Source organism: Perca fluviatilis, chromosome 12 (genome assembly GCF_010015445.1).
Source record: "Perca fluviatilis chromosome 12, GENO_Pfluv_1.0, whole genome shotgun sequence".
Classification (NCBI taxonomy): Eukaryota; Metazoa; Chordata; class Actinopteri; order Perciformes; family Percidae; genus Perca; species Perca fluviatilis.
In genome coordinates, this window is record NC_053123.1 from 11,292,734 (window position 1) to 11,314,199 (window position 21,466).

The following is a 21,466-nucleotide window of genomic DNA, read 5'->3' on the forward strand; positions in this document are numbered from 1 at the left end:
GTGAGTCCAACTGTATAGGCAACAACCAATAGTGAAATGTGTCTCTGAGGAGAAGCAAAACATATTTGATTTGGGAAATGTTTTAGTGGATAATGGTTGATGGATTCTGTGAGTTTACAAATAACACACCAACACTTGCTTCCTTGAAGATCAAGCATTAAGTTCTATGTAATCCTAACCTTGATAGGGTCAGCTTTTAGTGATAATATCACCCTCTGCCACAGCTCCTTAGCCAGATTCTCTGCCCTGAATGCCCATTAGTGACTGTCTGTGTGGATTGACGCATTCATTATCTTTCATCTTTATACAGAACCACTCCATCAGCCCTTCTCTCATGCTGCGATGCCTGTGGAAACATGCTGTGGCTAAAGCTGCAGGATGCAGCAATACATATACACAAATACACACATACTGTACATCACATACATGTTGATAGCCCCTCCCCTGGCCCCCACACTGCGCCTGCCACCTCCACACCAACAGACACAAATGCACACACATCTGCTCCAGCCATTAAACACTTCTGATCCTGAGCCAATGCTCGCAGCAAAGGCGGGATGAGTGATGAATCAAGGCGAGGATCAGAGGAGAGCGAGAGACAGATGAGCGAAAGCAAGCACTGCAAGACGGCGGCTCTTCATAGCAAAAGCTTCCAAGAGCCTTGCCTGGCCAGAGCCATGACAAAGGAGATCAGAGATGTCTTTTTGATCAGATGATAACGATTGTGTTTCTCTTTGAAAAAGGACAAAAAAAATCTGATACAATATGTTATTTATGTAGCTGGCTTGAACGCCGACTTAATGTGCCGAAGAACCATAAAGTTTCATTATAGATTTTTTTAATGTGGAAAGCCAGACAAGTGACAAGTGAAGCAGGTCATCGCTGCCAGCTGGCCAGCAGCTCCCTTGCTTATGGCAAATGCTACATTCACACTGAGGCCCAGAAATGGATAATAAAAAAAAAAACACCAGTGGGCATCATGGGATGTCAGTCAACTACGATCTGCTGGCTTCTTGTTGCTGTGGTGATTTTTATAATGGTAAGATAGACCAAATATAACTGAAAAACCATGGCAATGCTTCATGCTATGGGTCTCTAATTTCCTTGTCAAAATTATCAATTAAAAGCACTGTGTTACAGAAGACTGTGTTTGATTTCAATGTTTCACTACATTTCAAAATGTCTAAAAAGGTTACATTTTCTTTTTGTCTATACTTTTTAATTTTGATATGCTGGAGCCAGTAAAGTGGATGATCCTCATCAAGCCTGAATTAGGCATTACACGGTTCATTGTCTACTTAAACAATGGAGGAGACTGTGGCTGCGGCTGTACAGTGCTGTACTGCTAGATAGATTTAAGCACACGGACATGCAGGACCATTCATTCACATTTTATGTGTAATCTCTGTGTAATTAGCACCTGATTTACTTAGTAGTTATTGACCAGGAAAGAGGATCCTAGGAAATTATGCAGTTTAGGGGCGTAATTTGTCTAAGATCGAAACACCTGTGACAGGCAAACCAAGTCCCCATTAAACAACATATGTTACTATAAAATTTGAGACACTAACATAAAGCCGTATAAAGCCACGAGGCACAAATACAATGTTGATGGCAGAGAAATATCGTAAGTTACTGTAGGGATATTTTAAGATATTATAGTGATGTTAGAAATTACATAAAGACATGTATGTACAGTATGTATGTATGTATGTATGTTGAGCTGACATTGGAATATTTTACAGGGCATAATGCTAAAGTAAGTGATCTACTGTAGTACTTTAAATTCTGTGTCAGTACTTTGTAGTGTTTTCCACCCACACACTGCCTTAATGTTTTCATGCAGTTTTGCTAAATTATATGCTTTAACACATCTCCTGTAGCTTTTATAACACAGACATATAATGGGCATAATCAACAGCCAATCAGTTTAGGCTGGTTGTCATTGTCTAATTAAATGGCTAATTAAATGAGTTAATATTTATTTTATGGCATATGAGACAAATCTTCTTATTTTTAAGATGATGGGCCAATTGTTTCCCTTTAGATTTTGATTCAGGAACTCAAAGTAAACATGATTTGCTTTTCTGGAGGCTGGTGGATATAAGTTGCTGACTGTCTTTTTACAGGTGTCAAATTAAGTAGTGTAAAATTATGATGAGGTTCATGACTTCAGTAGCTGATTTGGCTTGTAGAGGGACAACATACAGTCCATCATTTTCATGTTGCCCCACCAGTTAGCACAGGATGATTTTTCACTCTTTATGTATTTCTGGGTTGTTACATTATGTGGTGTAAGAAATCATTAGTGTTAAGTACTTCATTGTAAAACCTGTCTCACTTTTTTTTTTTGTTATTCAGTATTGACTTTTGTAGCATTGATGCTCTCAGGAACTGTATTAATAAAACATGATCTTTCTTCTATCCAAGTCGACATTGTTATTGCAAGTGTTTGACCAGATAATGTAGGGATAAATGGGTCATTAGTTAATGTATGACTTTTATTGATTTTGCAATAATTATTTAGCAGCTGAAAATGTCAACCAATTGGGAGAGGGGACAGTGTATTGGCAGATTGACGCAAATTCAAAAACAAGATTATTATTGATAATGAAGTGACCCAGGTCAAATAATTATTGGCGTTATGAATCCAAGATGATGACAGTAATAAATAATTCATGCCATTGTGTAGTTTTGCTCTATTTAAGCTGATTAGGAAATAATAATGTACTGTATTTTTCATGCAATTACATCAATAATAACATCACATACGTCGATACATTTGATGTTAATCCAGTATATCTGAATGCAGCTTTACCTGGGCAGGGGACGAAGCAGGGCTGCTCCATCTCCTGTTGGATATGCTGCCTCAGTTTGTCTCCACAAAGTTCCTCGTCCACTGGCTGCGGAGGAGACTCAGGCCAGTTTCCCCTATTGACGACACATGACAGGCTCCTTCTCCGAAGCCCCTCACCACACTCTGCACCCTGCATGAGCGCACATACAAATGTGATCTTTGTAAGATTTACCAACAGATGTTTCCTCACCATCATTTTTCTACAAAAGTTCTATGTGACTTGTTTGCATATGAGGAACATTTTGCAAAGACATGCTGTGATGTACTGTAGTACTTTCAATGCTGTGTCAGTACTTCTTAGTGTTCTCCACCCACCCACTGCCTTAATGTTTTCATGCAGTTGAGTCACCAGTCCAACAATACGGACTGGTGACTCAAAAGAATGAGAAAGAGAGTTGTGTGTTGCTCCTCTGTAACTTCAGAATTACTAACAACTGGTTCACACTGGACTCCATGGAATATCTACTATATAACTTAATGGAGCTATTTTTTTTCCAATCTTTGTGAAAATATCACACATATTTTCTCTACCATCCTTGGGATGTTGAGGAGAACATACCATTTTCTGGGTTTTAACACTTGTCTGCTTAACTTAACTTTCACATTTTAAGAGGTTTCAGGTGCCCTGTGGAATTTCTCGTCAACAAAGTTTGTGCTTACATTCAGTGTTACTCACCAAGACACATTGTGTGTAACAATGTGTTGAATGCATTTCCGTCTTTGAAAAGGTTTAAAACTGGCATTGTTTACATTCATGTAGGGCTGGGCAATATATCGATATTATATCGATATCGTGATATGAGACTAGATATTGTCTTAGATTTTGGATATCGTAATATGGCATAAGTGGTGTCTTTTCCTGGTTTTAAAGGCTACATTACAGTAAAGAAATGTCATTTTCTGTTACCAGACTGTTCTAGCTCTTCTATTATTTTTACCTTTACCCACTTAGTCATTATATCTACATACTGAAGATTATTTATCTAAAATGTCATTGAGAAGATATTTTGTTAAAGCACCAATTGCCAACCCTAGAATATCGCCACAATATCTATATCGAGGTATTAGGACAAGAATATCGTGATATCTGATTTTCTCCATATCGCCCAGCTCTACATTCATGTTTACTTGACCGCAATCTTCTTTTCTCACCACCTGTAGGTCAGTGAAATAGTGTAAAACAATTGGCTGAAATGCATACAAGGTTCCATCCAAAACATTGCTCCATAGCGCTACTAGTGGTCAAAAACTCCACAGGGTACCTTTACGAAATGTGGCAGTTCAGTGTGATGACATTCCAAACTGCAAATATGTAAAACAACTGAGTCAGAGCAAAATTGACGATTAACAAAACCCGAAACAATAATTTTTTTTTTTTGCACTGGGCACTGGGCACCCTTGGTAAGTACATGATGACTTTATATGGAGGAAGAACATCGTAACCTCCAAACAACCATTTACAGTGCATGCCATACCTCGACGGTGCATGGGGACCAGTCACTCAGCCTCCACGTATAGCAAGGCTTTATGGGACAAGGCTTGATCTGGGTGAGCTGGTTGGGACAGGGCCGACCTTCCTCATTAGCCTCCTGCAGAATTCTCCGGGTGCGCAGAAACTGACCTGCAGAACATCAAGGCCGACACACCGTTGGGAAGAACAAATAGAGCAGAGGAGGCCCAAGGACATTTGACAACTGTATGTATGGAGCTCTCATGTTCAAGCTGAATGGTCTTTTTGCCTTTTTATGTATGATTCTCATGCATAGTGACATTCAGGGCCAAACAAATGACAAACATGGGATACAACTACATGTGAGTCAGGGTGAGTGAAATAAATGCAACCTAAGGCAACCTTAAACTACAGTTAAAAAACGAGTGGCTGAAATGAATGATGATATGAATGATAATCCTGCGCCTTCTCTTTAGAAATGTTTTCCTTGTGACAGAGAGGAATAAGCACCATACATCTGCGTCACTATGCCACTTTATAATCAGATATAATACTTTCCTACTCAAGTGCTTTGTTCAAGTGAGCCATTAAGAATGGCTGGAAGGGAAAGTTTGGGAAATGGATTGGCCACAGAGAGGGTTTGCTATGCTGTAACAGCTCAATGTCTGGGTCCTGTGAGGTTCGGTAAAGACATGGCCTCCATCAGCCATCCAGTTAAGACAGAAGCTGTGTGTTTGTGTTATGCCAGGGGAGATGCTGAGCTCCGTGTGCGCGCCAGCCCGCCGAAAAAAAGAAAAGGTCGTTTCTCCATCTGCGCACAACAAAGCAAACATTAACCGCAAACATCTGAGGAACGATCGCATCCGATCGATCAAGACGATTGACGATGGACAAACACGCATGCAAGCGCACAGCAATGTGTTTCCCAATGTGTGAAAATGAACAGAGAGTGGCAGAAACAGAGTTGCAGCAACATTGATAGAGCAGAGGGAGACAGAGAGTCTTGAGTTGAAATCCCCAGTTAAAGGCTTGTGTAAGTGTGAGCTTATTGGAATGAAAACGACAACTTAAAATGAAAATATACTGTTGTGTCTGCCTAATTAAGAGAATAACAAGTTTTCTCTCCAGGGGCCCAAGAAACAATGTATGCATCCAGGTTAAATCATTAACTTTTGTATATTGCATGAGGTTATAACATGGCTTTCTCAAAGTGATAACGAGCATGCCACAGGTTTGTGATTACTAATTGCATTTTTGAAATCATGCAGACGAAGGGTATATATTTTATTTAGGAACACTGAATCATTTATGACGTCCATAAAGGTGAGCTGTATAAAATTGAGTTTAAATGAACTTGCTGTTCTTATAATCTGACCTCATAAAGCAAAGTTGCCCGTGTTAATTAAGAAAAATGGGCTTCGTACAGAATGATAAGTGGGAATATTAATGTATACATTATTGAGAAAAAAAAACTCAGCACTCTGTTTCTCTGTATAATAAGGCTTTGAATTACACATACTCTTAAATATTTTAAAACATTTAAATGTATTCATGCACAATTCAACATCTTGATGAATCCCTGAGTAGAAGAAATAATGAGGCGCTGCACATGTGGCTGACTCTGTGTCTGTTTATCAGGTTGGTGTTCCCATTGGTTGGAGTTAAGTTTGTTTGCACATTTGTTTACCTTGGTTACCACAGGTGTGGGAACATTCCGCCCACGGCGACCAGTCAGAGAGCATACAGCTGATAGGACAGTCAACCACGCAGCTCTCTGACAGCTTGTACTTGTTGATCAGCCCAAACTGCAGAAAACAAGAGCAGAGCTGTGAGGAGGGCTAGCTAATTATTTCCACTAACAAGAAAAAGGAAGCACCCAAATTTCCATATTTTAAATAGGCTGCAGTTCATTTCAGGACAGTAGAGATGTCCCGCTTCAAATGTTATTGAGCTACATTCCTTAAAGTTTTATTGAGGGAATCACATTGTTAATGTACATTATACTTAACACAGAGGCAACAGCATTACAGCCTTCATCCCCATAAAACCCCTTCACTCAATAGTGTAATATGATTCTGGATATACCAGAAGTTAACTGCAGGTTGTGCAACAAAACTGATATCCAGTTTGCAACCCACCACTGTTATTGAATTTACAGTAACTTGCAGCATCTTCAACACCACCATCTATCTTTGCGCATTTAAGTCAAAGCAATGAAATGAAGTTGGATTTGGCTTGGTGGCAAACTGCTGAGTGAGACATAAAGGTGTTAAGAGATTAGACACAACCTTTTCACTTTAACAAATAGGACAACTGAGCTTTCAATAATGTATAAGCCAGTGGGAACAGAAGAGGAAGTGGAGTGATGCTGCATTAATCAATACTTCATACTCCCCTAACAATTTTGAAGTACAATATTCCAATTTTCTCTGTCATTTGGCACACTTCACTTCCTGTTCGCTCATCCCCATCTGCATTGGTTAACATTTCCTATCATCTCAGCTCATAGCTCCCTGTGCATAGTGACAAAATATTTACACAATAACTATATGACTGTCAAACATGGTTTTTCTTTAACTATAACTGTACAGTCATCATTTTAAACTGCGGTGTGTCATTATGAACTTAAGGTCTGACTAGGCTGTAATTACCTGCTCGCACTTCTGCAACTCCACAATCTTGCCATCGCTGCGAATACAGTCCACGAGACGCAGCCGTGAACCGTGACCACAGATGGCATTTTCACTCAGCTGGCATGTACTCCAGTCTGCAACACACACACAGACACATGCACACACACACACACACACACACACACACACACACACACACACACACACACACACACACACACACACACACACACACACACAGACAGACATTACATTGTATTTAGCTGACACTTTTATCCAAAGTGACTTCCAATAAGTGCATTCAACCATGAAGGTACTCAGAACAGCGAGAATCACATAGAATTACAATAGCTTCAAATAAGCCAAAATACAAATTGCCATATGTAAGTGCACCATCATCTTCTTAGCCAATGTGCAGTCAGAAGAGACATGTTGTTAGCCTGCGGGGGAAGATGTGTAGACTTTCAGCTGTCCTGACGTCCATGGGGAGCTCGCTCCACCATTTAGGAGCCAGGACAGCAAACAGTTGGGATTTGGATGAGTGATTAGGTGTCCCTTGCAGTGAGGGAGCAGCAAGCAGATTGGCCGATGCAGAGCGGAGTGGACGGGATATCCGTGGATACCCTACATCAGTCTCACTAGCTCATTTATTCTAGCTTGGACCTGATGTGCAGATCGTCCTACCTGACACTGTGTACTGGTAGGAGAAGCAGGTGCTGTTGAGGATGCAGGGCTCTGACTGGACTAGCTCTGGGCAGGCCGAGTTTTCTGAGGCTGGGAGGCGGAGGATGTGTCTGCTTCTGTTCCTTGCTGTTCCTTGGTCACATTGCTGCACAACAATAACAGCATCAACAAAAAAAACATGTCATTGTCAAGTATGCAGGTTTATTTTCAGGGATGAGGGGGATAGGATGTAGCAGATTGAATTCGAGGGGTCCTTCAGCTAGCCAAAGAAACTGAAATTAAAATTTGTGCTGCAGTTGTTGCTCTTTTTCACTGATTGAAATTGTTGTGTTTGGTCGTGCTGAACATTTTAGTGCCTGTGTAGATGCTCTTGGTACTTTAGGTTCCCATATTCATCCTTTTACCAAGAATCTTGGTGTGATTTTTGACAGCGCTTTTAAATTTGACAAACAGATTAGTTCTGTTGTTAAAGCCAGTTTCTTCCAGCTGAGACTGTTGGCTAAGGTCCTACCTGCTACGCAAAAACTTCGAAAGAGTCACACATGCATTTATTACGTCTCGATTAGACTACTGTAACTCTTTAGCCGCTTTCCGACCAAGTAGTGACAGGAACGTAGTTATAGGAAAAGTCCACTTCTAAGCAGTTCTACTAACTACTCTCCCCCAAAACCGTTTTTTCCATTTGCGTTCGCACTGGCCAAGTGGCCATAGGGACTATAGGAGGGGTAAGGGAGTAATGCAAGCACGGCAACGGTCTTTATGGCGTTAAAATCAGAAAACAAATACACCAAAAAAGTATGAACTAAATACTAAATCTAATGTATATAGAATATTTGTCATAATTTAAACAAGTCTCCCGAAGAGAAATGGGTATCTCTCTCTCCCCCGCCTCTGCCAGCTGAGTTGTGGACGTGTGTGTGTCTGTCTGTGTTGTGTGTGTGTGTGTGTGTGCGTTGTGTGTGTGTATGTGCGTGACGGCCCACAGCAAGGTTGTCAAGCCCGCAGGGCACGATTGTGGAGTTTAATTCCGGAAAGACAGTTAACCACAGGTTCCTGTTAATCTTATGATGGAAATGTGTTGTGATATTTAAACAAACGAACTGTCAACGGCGAAATAAAAGCCTCTTATTTACGAGAGCGGTCTGAGAGACCTCCAGCTTACAGCGGGGTCTCTGAGCCAGTCATGGCCGAGCGACGAGCTAGCGGCCGGGGCAGGCGCCTGCCGACTTTCGCCTCACTTCATGGAGCTTCTCACCTCCGAAAACTTTGAAGCAAATTGTCTATTCGAAATATATATATATATAATATTCGAAATGTTTCCTCGCCTAAAACGTTGTCAGAATTGAATTTAGTGATGAATAAGATGGCGAAAATTGTTAAAATTGTCCCGTTGTTGGTCTGTTTGTACCGGAAACCCGACCCTCTTTGACCTAGGTCCCTATGCTGAAAAGGGAACAGCAAAAAGACCGTGCCCTGAAGTAGGAGCTGAAAGAGTTACAGGAACTGCCAGAGGAACTTAAAAATCCCCAAATTGGTCCAGTCGGAACATGAGAAAAGAAGAGTTCTAGGAATTGTATGTTCTAGGAACTGCAAAAATCCCTCCGGTCGGAAAGCGGCTATTGTATGTTGGATTGGATCAGTCATCCATTCGTCGGTTCCAGTTAGTAAGGAACGAAGCAGCTCGACTTTTAACCGGGACCAAAAAGCGCGACCACATTAAACAAGTTTTGGCAACGCTCCACTGGCTTCCTGTCTGTTTCAGGATTGATTTTTAAACTTGTATTGCTTTTTTTAAAGATTTTAAATGGGTTGTCGCCTTCTTATTTATTGGAGCTTTTACATGTCCGCACACCTGTCGAAGAACTGAGGTCTTCCAATCAGATGCTCCTCGATGTGCCCAGATCCAGGTTAAAAAATAAAGGTGACCGAGCCTTTGCAGTGGCGGCTCCAAACCTCTGGAATAGTTTACCGATTCATATAAGAACATCTCGGACCGTTGAAACGTTCAAGTCCTTGCCAAGACCCACTACTATTCGTTGGTTTTCAATTCAAGTTGAGCTTTGATACCTTGACCTTTTTCTACTGTTGGTTATTTTGTATTGTGTATTGTGTAATGTTTGTGTATATTATCATTTTGGGTTTTTTGGGCTTGTTAAGCACTTTGGTCAACTATGGTTGTTTTTAAACGTGCTATATAAATACAACTGAACTGAACTCTTGCAAAATCAATTTCCTGTTTTTGAAAAAAGGTCTATTTATGATATAAAAGTACTGTGATCATTGTCTCTTCATGACCCACTTGAACCATTTAAATTACAATACATGAATTAAAAATGTCAATTAAGTGATATAAAAACTTGAATGTTACATATTTAGGAAAACCATTGCAATTTGTAAATTAGGCCTTTACTTTCCACACTGTCAAAGCACACTTTAAGCCTCTTCTGGCAGGAAAGAACTAAAGGCAATTACAAGCCACCTAAAATCTGTATAACAACATGTATGCTAAATCCAACTTGAAAAATAAATATGAAGACCCAAGCCTCATTACACCTCTTTTGCCAGCGAAACGTCATCACCCTAACCCTTTTTACATAATTATGTTTTACATGTAATGTAAAATTAGTCTATGGCAGCAAGTTTCACTGTGATAACCTGGTGTAATTGGCCAACAACCCGGAAGTCTTTCTGTGTCATGGTGGGCATGGAACGATAAATTAAGTAATCTAGCTCTCTATAATTATTTTAAATAACTTACTCATCAATAATGTTTTTTCGACCTTTATCAACCCATTTCTGCTCTTGAAAATACAAAACCGCTTTGGATAAAAGCATCAGCTAAATGACATGTAATAATAATGTAAAAAAAAAAAGTATTTATTTTCTTTTAAAATGACACATTATCTATACAACTATGATGTATTATCTTATACTTATGATATAGCATATCTAATAATTATGAAAAAGTATCCTAAATTTATGTAATGAAGCTCCAGTTAACATTTTTAATGTCAGAGTACGGTGTTTTTTTTGTTTTGTTTTTAGACAAGGTGTTAATACTTTGGTATTAACAGGCTGAGCTTTTAGGGTAAATGTAATGCACATTTAGTGACACAAATCTGTATAAACATCCTCTTTTATCCCCCACTTGAGGCATTGGAAAGAACTAGGACACCTGTTTGAATGGAATTCAACATTATTTGACACATACGGTTACTGCTGGATGGGTTTTCCGGCTGAAAGTCTGAATTATCCTGCAAAGGTAAACTGGCAGAAAGCTGAATTCACTGCAATATTGACTTTTAGGTGGGGCAGTTGAAGGCAGATGAAGACAATAAAAAAAAAAAATATTAATTGAGTGATTAATTATGAGAACTGTAAGAGTGCCACATTTAACACATTGGTAGCATGCAAATCACTCAAGTCCCACTACATGGTTATGGACATCCGTGAACAGAGAAGCAAAGGAAAATGTGGTATGTGGAGGAACTGTCAGCTCTGAGGGAAGAGGAAAGATTCTACTGATGAAGGTCTTTTTGTTGAGCTGCATTTGTCCCTCTGCTCCTGACGCATCACGCCATGCACCTCAATCACTGTCAGCTCCTAATGAGGGACCTTTGAGTGAGGCTCATGAATCAGCTGCAGTCATTTTGCCCCTAATGTTTCCACACAACCATGCACATGCAGATCCTTTCATCTGCATGCTCTACTGCGCCTTTAGCTCTTGACAGATTAGAAACAGGTTCAGAACAATTTTTTTTATGCATAACTATTGAACATACTGCCACACATTTTCACTCTGTCTCTGTCACACACCCATACAGGGGATTGGGGATTCTTTGCGATTGTGGAACCAATCCTGCAATCCTGAGTAAACACTGAGTAAAATGAACAAAATGGGAAGTTGGCAATACTAAACCCAAACACTCTGGGCAATAAAAATGGAGTAGCTCTTCAGATACATTGGATAGTTTAGTGGCTGCACTGCTTTGCTTGTTTGTCCTGTGCCCCACCCTCTCCTTTAGCAAAACCCAACCTAGAGTTGACAATTACATTCTCCCCCCATAGGGAGCTACAGTCTGGCCTCTGGACTTGAAAGTGTTGATTCTCATCCTGACCATTTCATATTCAGCGAAAACTGCCCTAAGCTGAGCTTGAGGAAATAGTTTATGAATATATGTGTTCTTAAATATGAATATGAAGCTTAGTTCAGTCATGAAGACTCCCTTTACTCACTCATTCATTCTCATCTCTCTCCGGCTGTTATTCTGTGGGCGTTCACTCTAGTAGTCCAAACAGACCTTGCCTTCTTTAGCAACTCTCTTCACCACCACCACCAGTGTCTAAACCCCAGGGGGAAATATCCTGAGATAATCACGGCATCACTACTCGTCTAAATATGCCATGTCACGATGGGGTCTTATCGCATATCACTCTAAATTAAGTCTCTCCTGATTGAAATATTATGAGCGGTAAAGTAAAGAGCGGTTAAGTGTTTCTTCTTTCAGAATTTGTTCGATATTTTTTTAACTCGGAAACCTATGAGGAAAAAACCCAGGTACACAAACCATTATTTTACAATTTTTAGCCCTACAATTTAAGCAATACTGTAGTTCCTATATTGCCTAATATTTTCCAAAACACATAGTGGTGTTGATAAATGCTGAATGTGTTTTCCTGCCTTACAGGTCAGAGTGGGCCATTTGTTTCCTGTTTATTTCTGTTCCGTTTGAAATCTATGACGTAATCCTGAAGCAACTGAGTTGTTCACAAATGGATGTCTGTTTCCTAAAATCAGCTCCATGAAAATCATAGAATAGGTAAAGAAACACAACCATCCACTTTTGGCAGCTAGGTTGGGGAAGAATGTTACAAAAGTCTAATTGTACCTAAAAGAATCGATAAACTGTGTACTCAAAGTGTATCCTATAAGCATGATGTAAACACAAAACTTTAATGCAGTTTGTGCTTCACCATAAAAACTGTTATGGATTTATTCTCGATACTATATGATTTTATTCTGTTTTAGACGGTCTTGGAGCTAAACACAATCCCCCATAATTGCATTTTTATTGACACAGTTGGCCTCAATTAAAACAAGGCTATGGGTAAGGAACATCATTGGCCATCATGCCATTGTGAATGTATGTGGACAGTGTGGGGAACTGTCACAGGGTTATTAACCAGGATGCTTTCCTTCATCACTGTGCCACCCTCGGACCCCACAACACTGCTGATCTCATCACAATCCTGAACACACTGCACACCATCCTCATTCCAACTGAGTACAGGAATGGCCCAGGGCTATACAACTATCTCCAATTACAGTGGACTAGCATATTTTACACTAACTACCCCTGTTTTACACTAACACTATCCATCTGCAAAGACAATTTCTCCTTCCAGGACATCAGGGAGTAAGATGTGTCTTTTCAAGATCTCCATCTTTCATCAGTGTCAGTCAGACGTCAAGACAGGTGAGGGTGAGACATAATTGTATTGGAGAAGAATGAAGATAGGGCAATATCAAGACTGATTCAGTGACTGGACTTTTTGTTTGAAAACACGGTGGGTTCATACTGTGCTGTTATTAAAAAAAACAACTGAAAAGCCTTTGTTCAATATCTCTCATTGCCAGTGGCTTATCTAGCCATTTTACCCAAATCTTTGCATATATGCTGTTGATTATGGACACATAAATAATCCCACTTGGCACACGACCTGTCAACCAACCAAGAAATCGTCACTAGATTATTGCTTCTTACCAGGGGGCAGTTGCTCCAAGGTCCCCAGGGTGCCACAACACAGTCGTTGGGGCAGGCCAGAAAGCAGACCTGGGCTCTTGGTGGCATTTCCTCCGGATCACACAGACTGTCTCCCAACGTGCTGTTCTCCCCACTCGCTGTTTCCTGCTTCACACACCTAGCAGAGGAACAGATGCAGCTATATAACTAGTCTCTGGGGCACTCCTAACTGGGTCCTTTTTTTGAGATTCCAAACATATTTCTAGGTTTCTGACTTAAAATAGATTTCACTCCTCTCCCAGGTGAGATTTTGCAACTCATTTATTTCTAAAGGGGCTCTACAGTGTGTCTCGGTTCTCTGAACATTTAGCTGTATAAAAATGGAAACGTTCAAAAAGTGTATTAACTGTTTTTACTAAATAAATGACAGCATTGGTTGTTTTGTTCCAATGACTTCAAATACCCATGGTTTTTGGAGAGAAACCTTTTTGGATATACCAAGCATGTGACTTTGACACTTGAGACCTAAGTTTGACTTCTTGGCAATAGTCAACATTGGCTTCTCTTAGGTACTCTATATGGTACGGCTCTGCGACTTCATGTGATTGGTTGACACAGCCATCAGTCAAGAGTCAAGAGTCAAGAGTCAGCAGGCAAGATGGCGGTGAAAAAAAGTCAATGAAGTTCTAGGCCGGATTTCTAAGCTTCTGGAAGGGCTACAATCGCACTGATGCCTCTCTGGAAAGGCTTGGTTAGCTATCAGGCAAAAAACTGAACAGAACGAGGCTAGGTGAAAGCGATGCAGAGATATTGGAGATTATGTGACTTGATTTTTGGATTCAGAATTATTTCTCTTACAAACACTGTAATTCCGTGATAGATTCAAAAGTTTCTGGATGGCCTACAATCACATTGAGGACCTTGTTGAAAATGTCTGCTCCTTTTCAGCAGCCACGTGGTTGATTGGGACCAGTTTTAGATCTGTGGCTGTGACACCTTAAGGTAGGCTTATATTAAACAAGACCATTTGGTTGCTTTTAAGTGCACAATAACACCGTTGCCCAGTTTGACATTTCCGATGGTGCATAAGCCAAAACCAACACCTGTACATACAGAGGTCAACACTTCACTGCTTTCCTCTGTAGCTATTTTAAGTACCACTAAACAGGGCACTGCAAAAAGGAACTGCTTCCTGTCATTGGAAGCAGTAGTTTGTTTTGACTGTTTGTTTGTCTGGCATCGCAAGTGTCAGGACCAATGAGAGTGCCAGCTACAGGATCGTTGCCAGTCTACCCCTCCCGCTGTGTGTTGCAGTGCCAGGCTTGCAGTCTGCCAAGCGGAAGCCGCTCACTGACCTGATCTTGCGGCTTTGGACTCCCTCCCCGCAGGCTGGCAGGTCGTCCACAGTGTTGATGGTACAAATGGACCAGGGCTCGATCCTCCACTCGTATTGGCTGCATTCAAAGTGGCAAGGTGCTGCCTCGTACACCTGCATGTGTGCATGTGCGAACACACACATGACAGACACACACATACACACAAGGAAATGGACACACACAGGGATTATAGAAAAACAGCAGAAAGTGGACATGCATCCAAATCAGTTACACAACGCAAGCACGCACGCACACAACACACACACACTGTATCAACAATACTTGATATATTAGGGAAGATATTAGGGACACTTTCACATTTCATTGTACACTAAAGCGGTCTCTATGGTAAAACCAGTATTCATTTCTGTTTTCATTTGGTACATCTAACAATAAAAGATATATATATACAGTATATCTATGAAGGTATAAGTTATTGCCTTGGTATAGGAGCTATACATGTCAACATGCTGTTTAAGAAGACAACATATTGCATGTATTTTTAACATTAAGCACTTGTGCAGTTATGTATATGAATATTGCTTCCCTGGGACATTTTGAAGTCAACACTACTCCCAATTAAGAGAAGAATCATTAAGGTCTTGCCAAAGATGCTGGAGTTTGATATCAGGATCATGTGAGTATAAGCACAGGATTACACTGTATCAGAAATAAAAGAAATGTTCAACCCTCAAACTAGAAATAGTAGCGGGGCTCTGAACTAACTGATGGGCACTTAACATTGTTAATGTTACCACTGAAGAAAAGAAAAGCGCCCATATTATGCTCATTTTCAGGTTCATAACTGTATTTTAAGGTTGTACCAGAATAGGTTTACATGGTTTAATTTTCAAAAAACACGATATTTTTGTTGTACTGCACAGCTCTCTCTCACTGCTGCAGATCCTCTTTTCACCTGGTTTCTGTTTTAGCTACAGAGTGAGACCTCTTTTCATCTTCTTCTTCTGTACTATCTTTGATTGCACTCGCACATGCTCAGTAGTTCAGATGTAGATCATGTCAGCTAGCTAACTCTAGAGACAGTAAAAGAAAGCCTGTTTCTCCAACTTTGGTCAGTTACAAGGCAGGATTAGCTGGGAGACTTCTAAATGAGGGAGCACATGTAAGTAGTTCTTTTGTAGATTATGGTGAACTTGTGTGTTGTAGCAGTGCTTTGCTATTGAGAACGACGTAGCATGCTAATGCTAACGGTTAGCATGCTAACGAGCTAACGGTTGTGGTTAGCCAGCTCATTTCGGACTGTGACGTCACAGTCCGAGCCGATTTTGAACAGCTCACTAGGAGACTGAAGGCAGGACACATTCAGAAACTGTATCTCACTCAAAACAGCATGGATGGATTTTTTTCAAAGTTTGTATGTGTGTGGAAGCACCAGAGACACAAAAGAACACCCCAAATCCCAGAAAAAGTGATTTTTTCATAATATGGGCACTTTAATATTATTCATACTGAAATAAAACGCATGCACGATATGGAGAGAACAGCATGCAGTGTGAAAAACAACAATAACCATGGCAATAGGCCCTTCAGCTTAGAATGTAATTGGCTGGATATTGAGCCAATTCACTTCTTCCCACTCAACCAGTAACTCTAGCATGTCTGTATAACAAAGGAAACAGCCAGCGCAGTGCTCCTGTAAACACATGTTTACTTTCAATCTATGTAACAGTCTGCCACAGTAAAAGGTATACTCTAGAGGACAATTTGTGGAAAAAGCTATGACAGGCTGTAATGGGTGCCTGTAAATGTGTGTGTCTAGGTGTGTGTGTGTGTGTATGTGTGTGTGTGTGTGTGTGTGTGTGTGTGTGTGTGTGTGTGTGTGCGTGCAGACTACTCAGAGAGAATGAGTGTTGAGTATTCCCTCCCCTACGGACCACACAGATGCCTATTACACACCCTCATCATCTCCCATCTGTCCCTGCAGATGCCCTTGCAGGGTAAACTGGCAACTGCTTTGCTCCCACTTCATCCACTCCTACTGTAGAAACACAATTTCGGCTTAACAGCTAATTTTCATTACCACGAAGAAGAAAAAAATGTCCGCAATATATAAACTATTTATTGAGCATTGACACCATTTGTTTAGTGAGAAATGATTGGACCACAGCACTTACCAAATGGGTTATAGTGCCATAACACATAAGGTGCCAAATAGATATTTAATCATTTGTTGGCAGGTTAAAGATGGTGCACTACGACACACAGAGCAGAATAATACTGGATTTGCTCCCAAATACATCTTAGTTCAAACACATGTACGAAAAGCTGTCATCGCAGAGGATAGAGGAATAGGCTATCAGTTAGAATCAGCTGGTTGGTTATACGCTATATGAGCAATCTCAATCAATCTCTACCTTTTGCTCTTTTGTTCCCTGAAATGAAATATTTCTTTTTTTTGGGATAAGCAATACAAGAAGGATCTTACCCGGCTTAATTTCTTTGAGGACACTCTTAAAAGCTTTATCGACCATTCACTTAAGATGATATAATATCATATAATGAAGTCATCCTTTTGGAAATGTCAATCTGAGTCCCCGCAGTTAAAAAGCAGATGGAATATCATCCAAATGCACTTCACATAAATGATTTCCATCCATGTAGCACTCTCTCCAATCAAACTATTGTTCTTTCTCTCTACGAAAAAGGTCACAGGAGTATATGTGACTTGGACAGATCTGGCATGCATTTTGTCTTCATTAGCTAATAGCAGAATATATGTACAGAATGAACGGCACTGACCTGAGCCTGCGTGGATGTCCATATTAGCAGTGCAAGACAAGCCAGAAGTTGGGCAGGGGAGAGAAGAACAATGATATGATCATTAGTTTAGATTTTGCCTGCAGTGACAGAAATGTATAGTTTTGCTTAAATTTGATTTTTCTTTTCGTTGAAAATACTGCATTCTGCTCTGTGGTTCATTAATCAGGGTAAAGGATGATTAAATACTTCATCATCTGCAGGGAATCTAGCGGTCCTGGACATTTTGCCAAACTGAATGATTCATAGTGTTGAGAGAGTTTTAAAATGCTGCAGTTGGTTGCAACAGCTGTGCAATGGCCAGACCTGCAGCTGAAGGCAACTCCGAGAAATTAATTTGTCTGGAGATGGTGAGAGGGAAGTCGGCGTGAATGAGCATATGCTCACAGAGGCTGTGTGCTCTGTATCTAAACAAGGTTACTAAAAGTAACTGTTATGTGGTTGACAAGAAACCGTTCAGGCTGTCCTGATTTATTTTTTTCACAGTAAAAGTGACATTCAAATAAAATCCTCTGACCCAAAACAGAACTAAAATGTGCTGTAGACATATAGACCTTTGAACTGGACATTTACTGTACTCTGGCTTGTTTGAGCCAAATACAGTATGCTTCATGCAGTGACAAATTGTCATAGCAAGAGCATGCATCGATGTATATGCTGCAAAGAACCCTGGATGCCAAAAACAGTCACTTTTTCCATCTTCATTCATTCATTTATATCTGCACATCTGAACGAGACAAGCTCAGGACCCGGGGCCTGTTTCACAAAAGCAGAATATAAATCCAGGATAACTGATAAAGCGAGGCTTGACCTAGTCTAATCTGTGCATCCTGGCTTGGTGTGTTTCACGAAGGCCAAGCCAGGCTGAGGAGGAGCGACTAGGTTGAGCCAGGCTGAAGTCATTCAGATAGATGTGCGTCCACGGCTTTCCTCAAAAGACCGCGAGGTCGATCACGGATTTACTGATGTCAAAATGGAGAATACGCATTGTACATACTTTATACAGAGTGAGCAGCAGCTTCTTGTGGAAGTATGATGACGTGAAACACATTATTTGTATAAAAAGAAAAGAAACACAGCCGCTGTAATGAAACAGCGAGAGAAAATGAGGGAGTCGATCACGGACCAACTGAATGCGTAATTGTAGCCTAAAAATAAACATTAACTGACCACTGCTCTGAACTGAAACCGTCATAATCATTCCATTCAAGGATTAGGCTACTAATCATTTGCACAAATTAACAGTTGTACTCTTTACCATAAAAGTAAGCAGAAGATAATAGGAAATTTACCATGAAGATCAATTTTCTACAACGCGAGAATATGATGCGTAAATATCTCTTTCACTCTGTTCCTCCCTCTCTCTCATGGGCTAAAATATAAGTTATATATATATATAAGTTTCCTAAGTCATATTAACTTCCACTTCGCTTTTAATGCAAAGTGTACAACTGTTCGTTTTTTGCAAATGACAGTGACTCATTGAATGGTTTCAGTTAAGAGCAGTATTTCATAAATGTATATTTTTAGACTATCATTCAGTCGGTCCGCTATTATCTGCCACGCTTTTTCTCGCGTTTCATTTTTTTATTTTTTATAGAGGCCGAGTTTCCTTCTCTACATATTATATGCCTTGCTCCCTGTATATATGGACATAGAAAATAAAGACACTGAAGAAATTGGACTCTAAAATCTAGAAGCTATGAAGATAATTAAGTAATAAATTCCATGCACACTGTAAACATGAATGGAACAGAGTGATATTCATCAGTTATATCCCCCCAAATATAAGGTCAAAAACCATTGAGGTGTCCTCTCCCTGTTGTTACATGAATGTACAGTAGCCTACATCACTAGATAGTTACTGGTCCAGTGAACTAAGACTATAATTTGGGAGGATTGTACAATTAGGATATGTTCTTAAATTGTACAATCCTCCCAAATTATATTCCCAGTTTACTGGACAACATAAATTGTGTGCTAAGAATGCCAAATACAATGAACATGGAAGTGGAACAAACATGTTATTATTGTTAAAGAATAAAAAAAAAAATTAATCAACTAAAATAATTTAAGGTGCATTGATCAACTATAGAAATGTATGTAAAAATAATGTATTGCCCTTAGTAACAGACTTCATTTAAAACACATTTGAAATTATATCAGCCTTTTCTAATTATCTCAACAACTGCCATAATATATTCATCAAACTTCTAACAACAATATGAACAGCAGTCTTCATACAGCAATATAACAGTAACAATGACTGTCACATGAATAATTATAAATAAAAAAATAATGGTCACAACTTTAAATAATAACAGTACTTAAATAAACAGCAATATGTACCTGTTGTATTTTAATCCAGGCTGATAATAACAATAGGGTAAAACCACTGCTGGGTGATCAGAAAAGGTTCCAGGATTAAATAAATCCTGGCTGTTAGCCTGGTCAGGAGCAGGCTAGCTGTACAGAATAAATCTCCATGGTGATTTATGTGCCTCCGCTTTCGTGAAACCGAATCAAGGCTTAATTCATCCAGGATAACTGGGAAATCCCGGCTTAATCCCTTATCTTGGTTTTGTGAAACAGGCCCCAGGTTTAACTTATCTTCATTTCTGGTCCAGAGTAAATAGCTAATGGTCACTAAATTTAAAGACCCAAGTTTATATAAAATAGTATCTGTTCATTGAAATTGCCACATGCATGGCATGTAAAGTTAATTGCATTATTGTCAAACTCTCTCAATTGCTGTATGAGATTATGGTTTTTGCTTCCATCCATCCATCCGGCTTCACTAACCCTAACAACTGCGGTCCCGGATAACCGGTGTCACGAAGGTGGTTATCAACAAGTTCAATCAACCCAGGTTTGTCCAATCTAGAGACGCACGCGTTCACATAAAAGAAGCGGTGTTTGCGCATCACGACCAATCGCAAACATCTACCAGAGCCGCATATTTTAAACAAGAAGAGCAAACTATAATTCTACATAAATATGAAGAACACAGACTCGGTTTTACAGGGAAAACGCAATACAGTTGCTGCTTCCTAAAACAGGAAGGAAAGCTGGCAAAAAAAAAAAAATTGCCGACGCTGTAGATGCGTAAATTACTCTTATCAATATCACTTCCCCATCAGTCAGGACCAAGATCTGACCATAATTACACTTGTGCTTTCCATAAACTGTCGTTGCTTTAGCCTGTTATTGCAGTTGCAACCCTGGCAGGGGGAAGCGATCGTGAGAGCAAATAAAACATATAAAAACATAATTCATACCGAAGTTCACATTGGCAACACACGGCTCAAGACGCCGACAAATAGCCAATATGTAATTCCCTCCCATTAAAATATATATATTTCATAAAAATACCCATGAGGGAATGTTAACGGGGTTGTCGGTCTCTAAATGTTTTAACTTTTATATGCGCACCCCTCTCTCCCCTCTCTCTCCCCCTCTCTCTCTCGCTCAGTGCACCGAGCTCCGCCTGGTCTTCAAAGAACGGTGATGCCGTTATCAATCGAGTATTGATTGGTCAGTAGGCGGTGCTTTTACACCGGTTGATCTCTGATCTCCAACTTAACCTGCTCCTGACCAGGTTAGGCATTCAGCATGAGTTACCACGGCGATTGAACCCGATAACAAGTGATCCACCTTCGTAGTACAGAAAATCCTGGGTTGAGCATTAAGTTAGCTCGTTAACGCCAAATCCTGCTTCGTAGTACAGGCCTCTGCTACAACTTGATGAAAACCCCATGCACACAGACATAAATACACACTGTGGGTGCCTACACAGTGATACATGTGCATACATATGAAGAGAATATACAAACATAACACATAAACACATATACAAAATGACACGTTAAGTGCCAACAGGCAGAGAGAAAATGGGACAGGAAGCCTTAAAGAGGAGCACTTTCATCTATAATCACTGTCATAGT

At 40.1% G+C, this 21,466-nt stretch overlaps 1 protein-coding gene across 1 annotated transcript in view; it reads right to left on the minus strand.

The window, feature by feature from the left end:
- The window catches only part of thsd7ba (thrombospondin, type I, domain containing 7Ba), a 187,330-nt gene that overhangs the window by 12,124 nt on the left and 153,740 nt on the right, over positions 1 to 21,466 (minus strand). The window contains exons 17-24 of the mRNA XM_039819012.1: positions 17,505 to 17,510; positions 14,724 to 14,857; positions 13,390 to 13,546; positions 7,625 to 7,769; positions 6,959 to 7,074; positions 5,995 to 6,112; positions 4,333 to 4,478; positions 2,819 to 2,987 (exon numbers count right to left, since the gene is read on the minus strand). Coding sequence (XP_039674946.1) covers positions 2,819 to 2,987; positions 4,333 to 4,478; positions 5,995 to 6,112; positions 6,959 to 7,074; positions 7,625 to 7,769; positions 13,390 to 13,546; positions 14,724 to 14,857; positions 17,505 to 17,510 — 991 coding nt within the window. The remainder of the gene's footprint in view (positions 1 to 2,818; positions 2,988 to 4,332; positions 4,479 to 5,994; positions 6,113 to 6,958; positions 7,075 to 7,624; positions 7,770 to 13,389; positions 13,547 to 14,723; positions 14,858 to 17,504; positions 17,511 to 21,466) is intronic.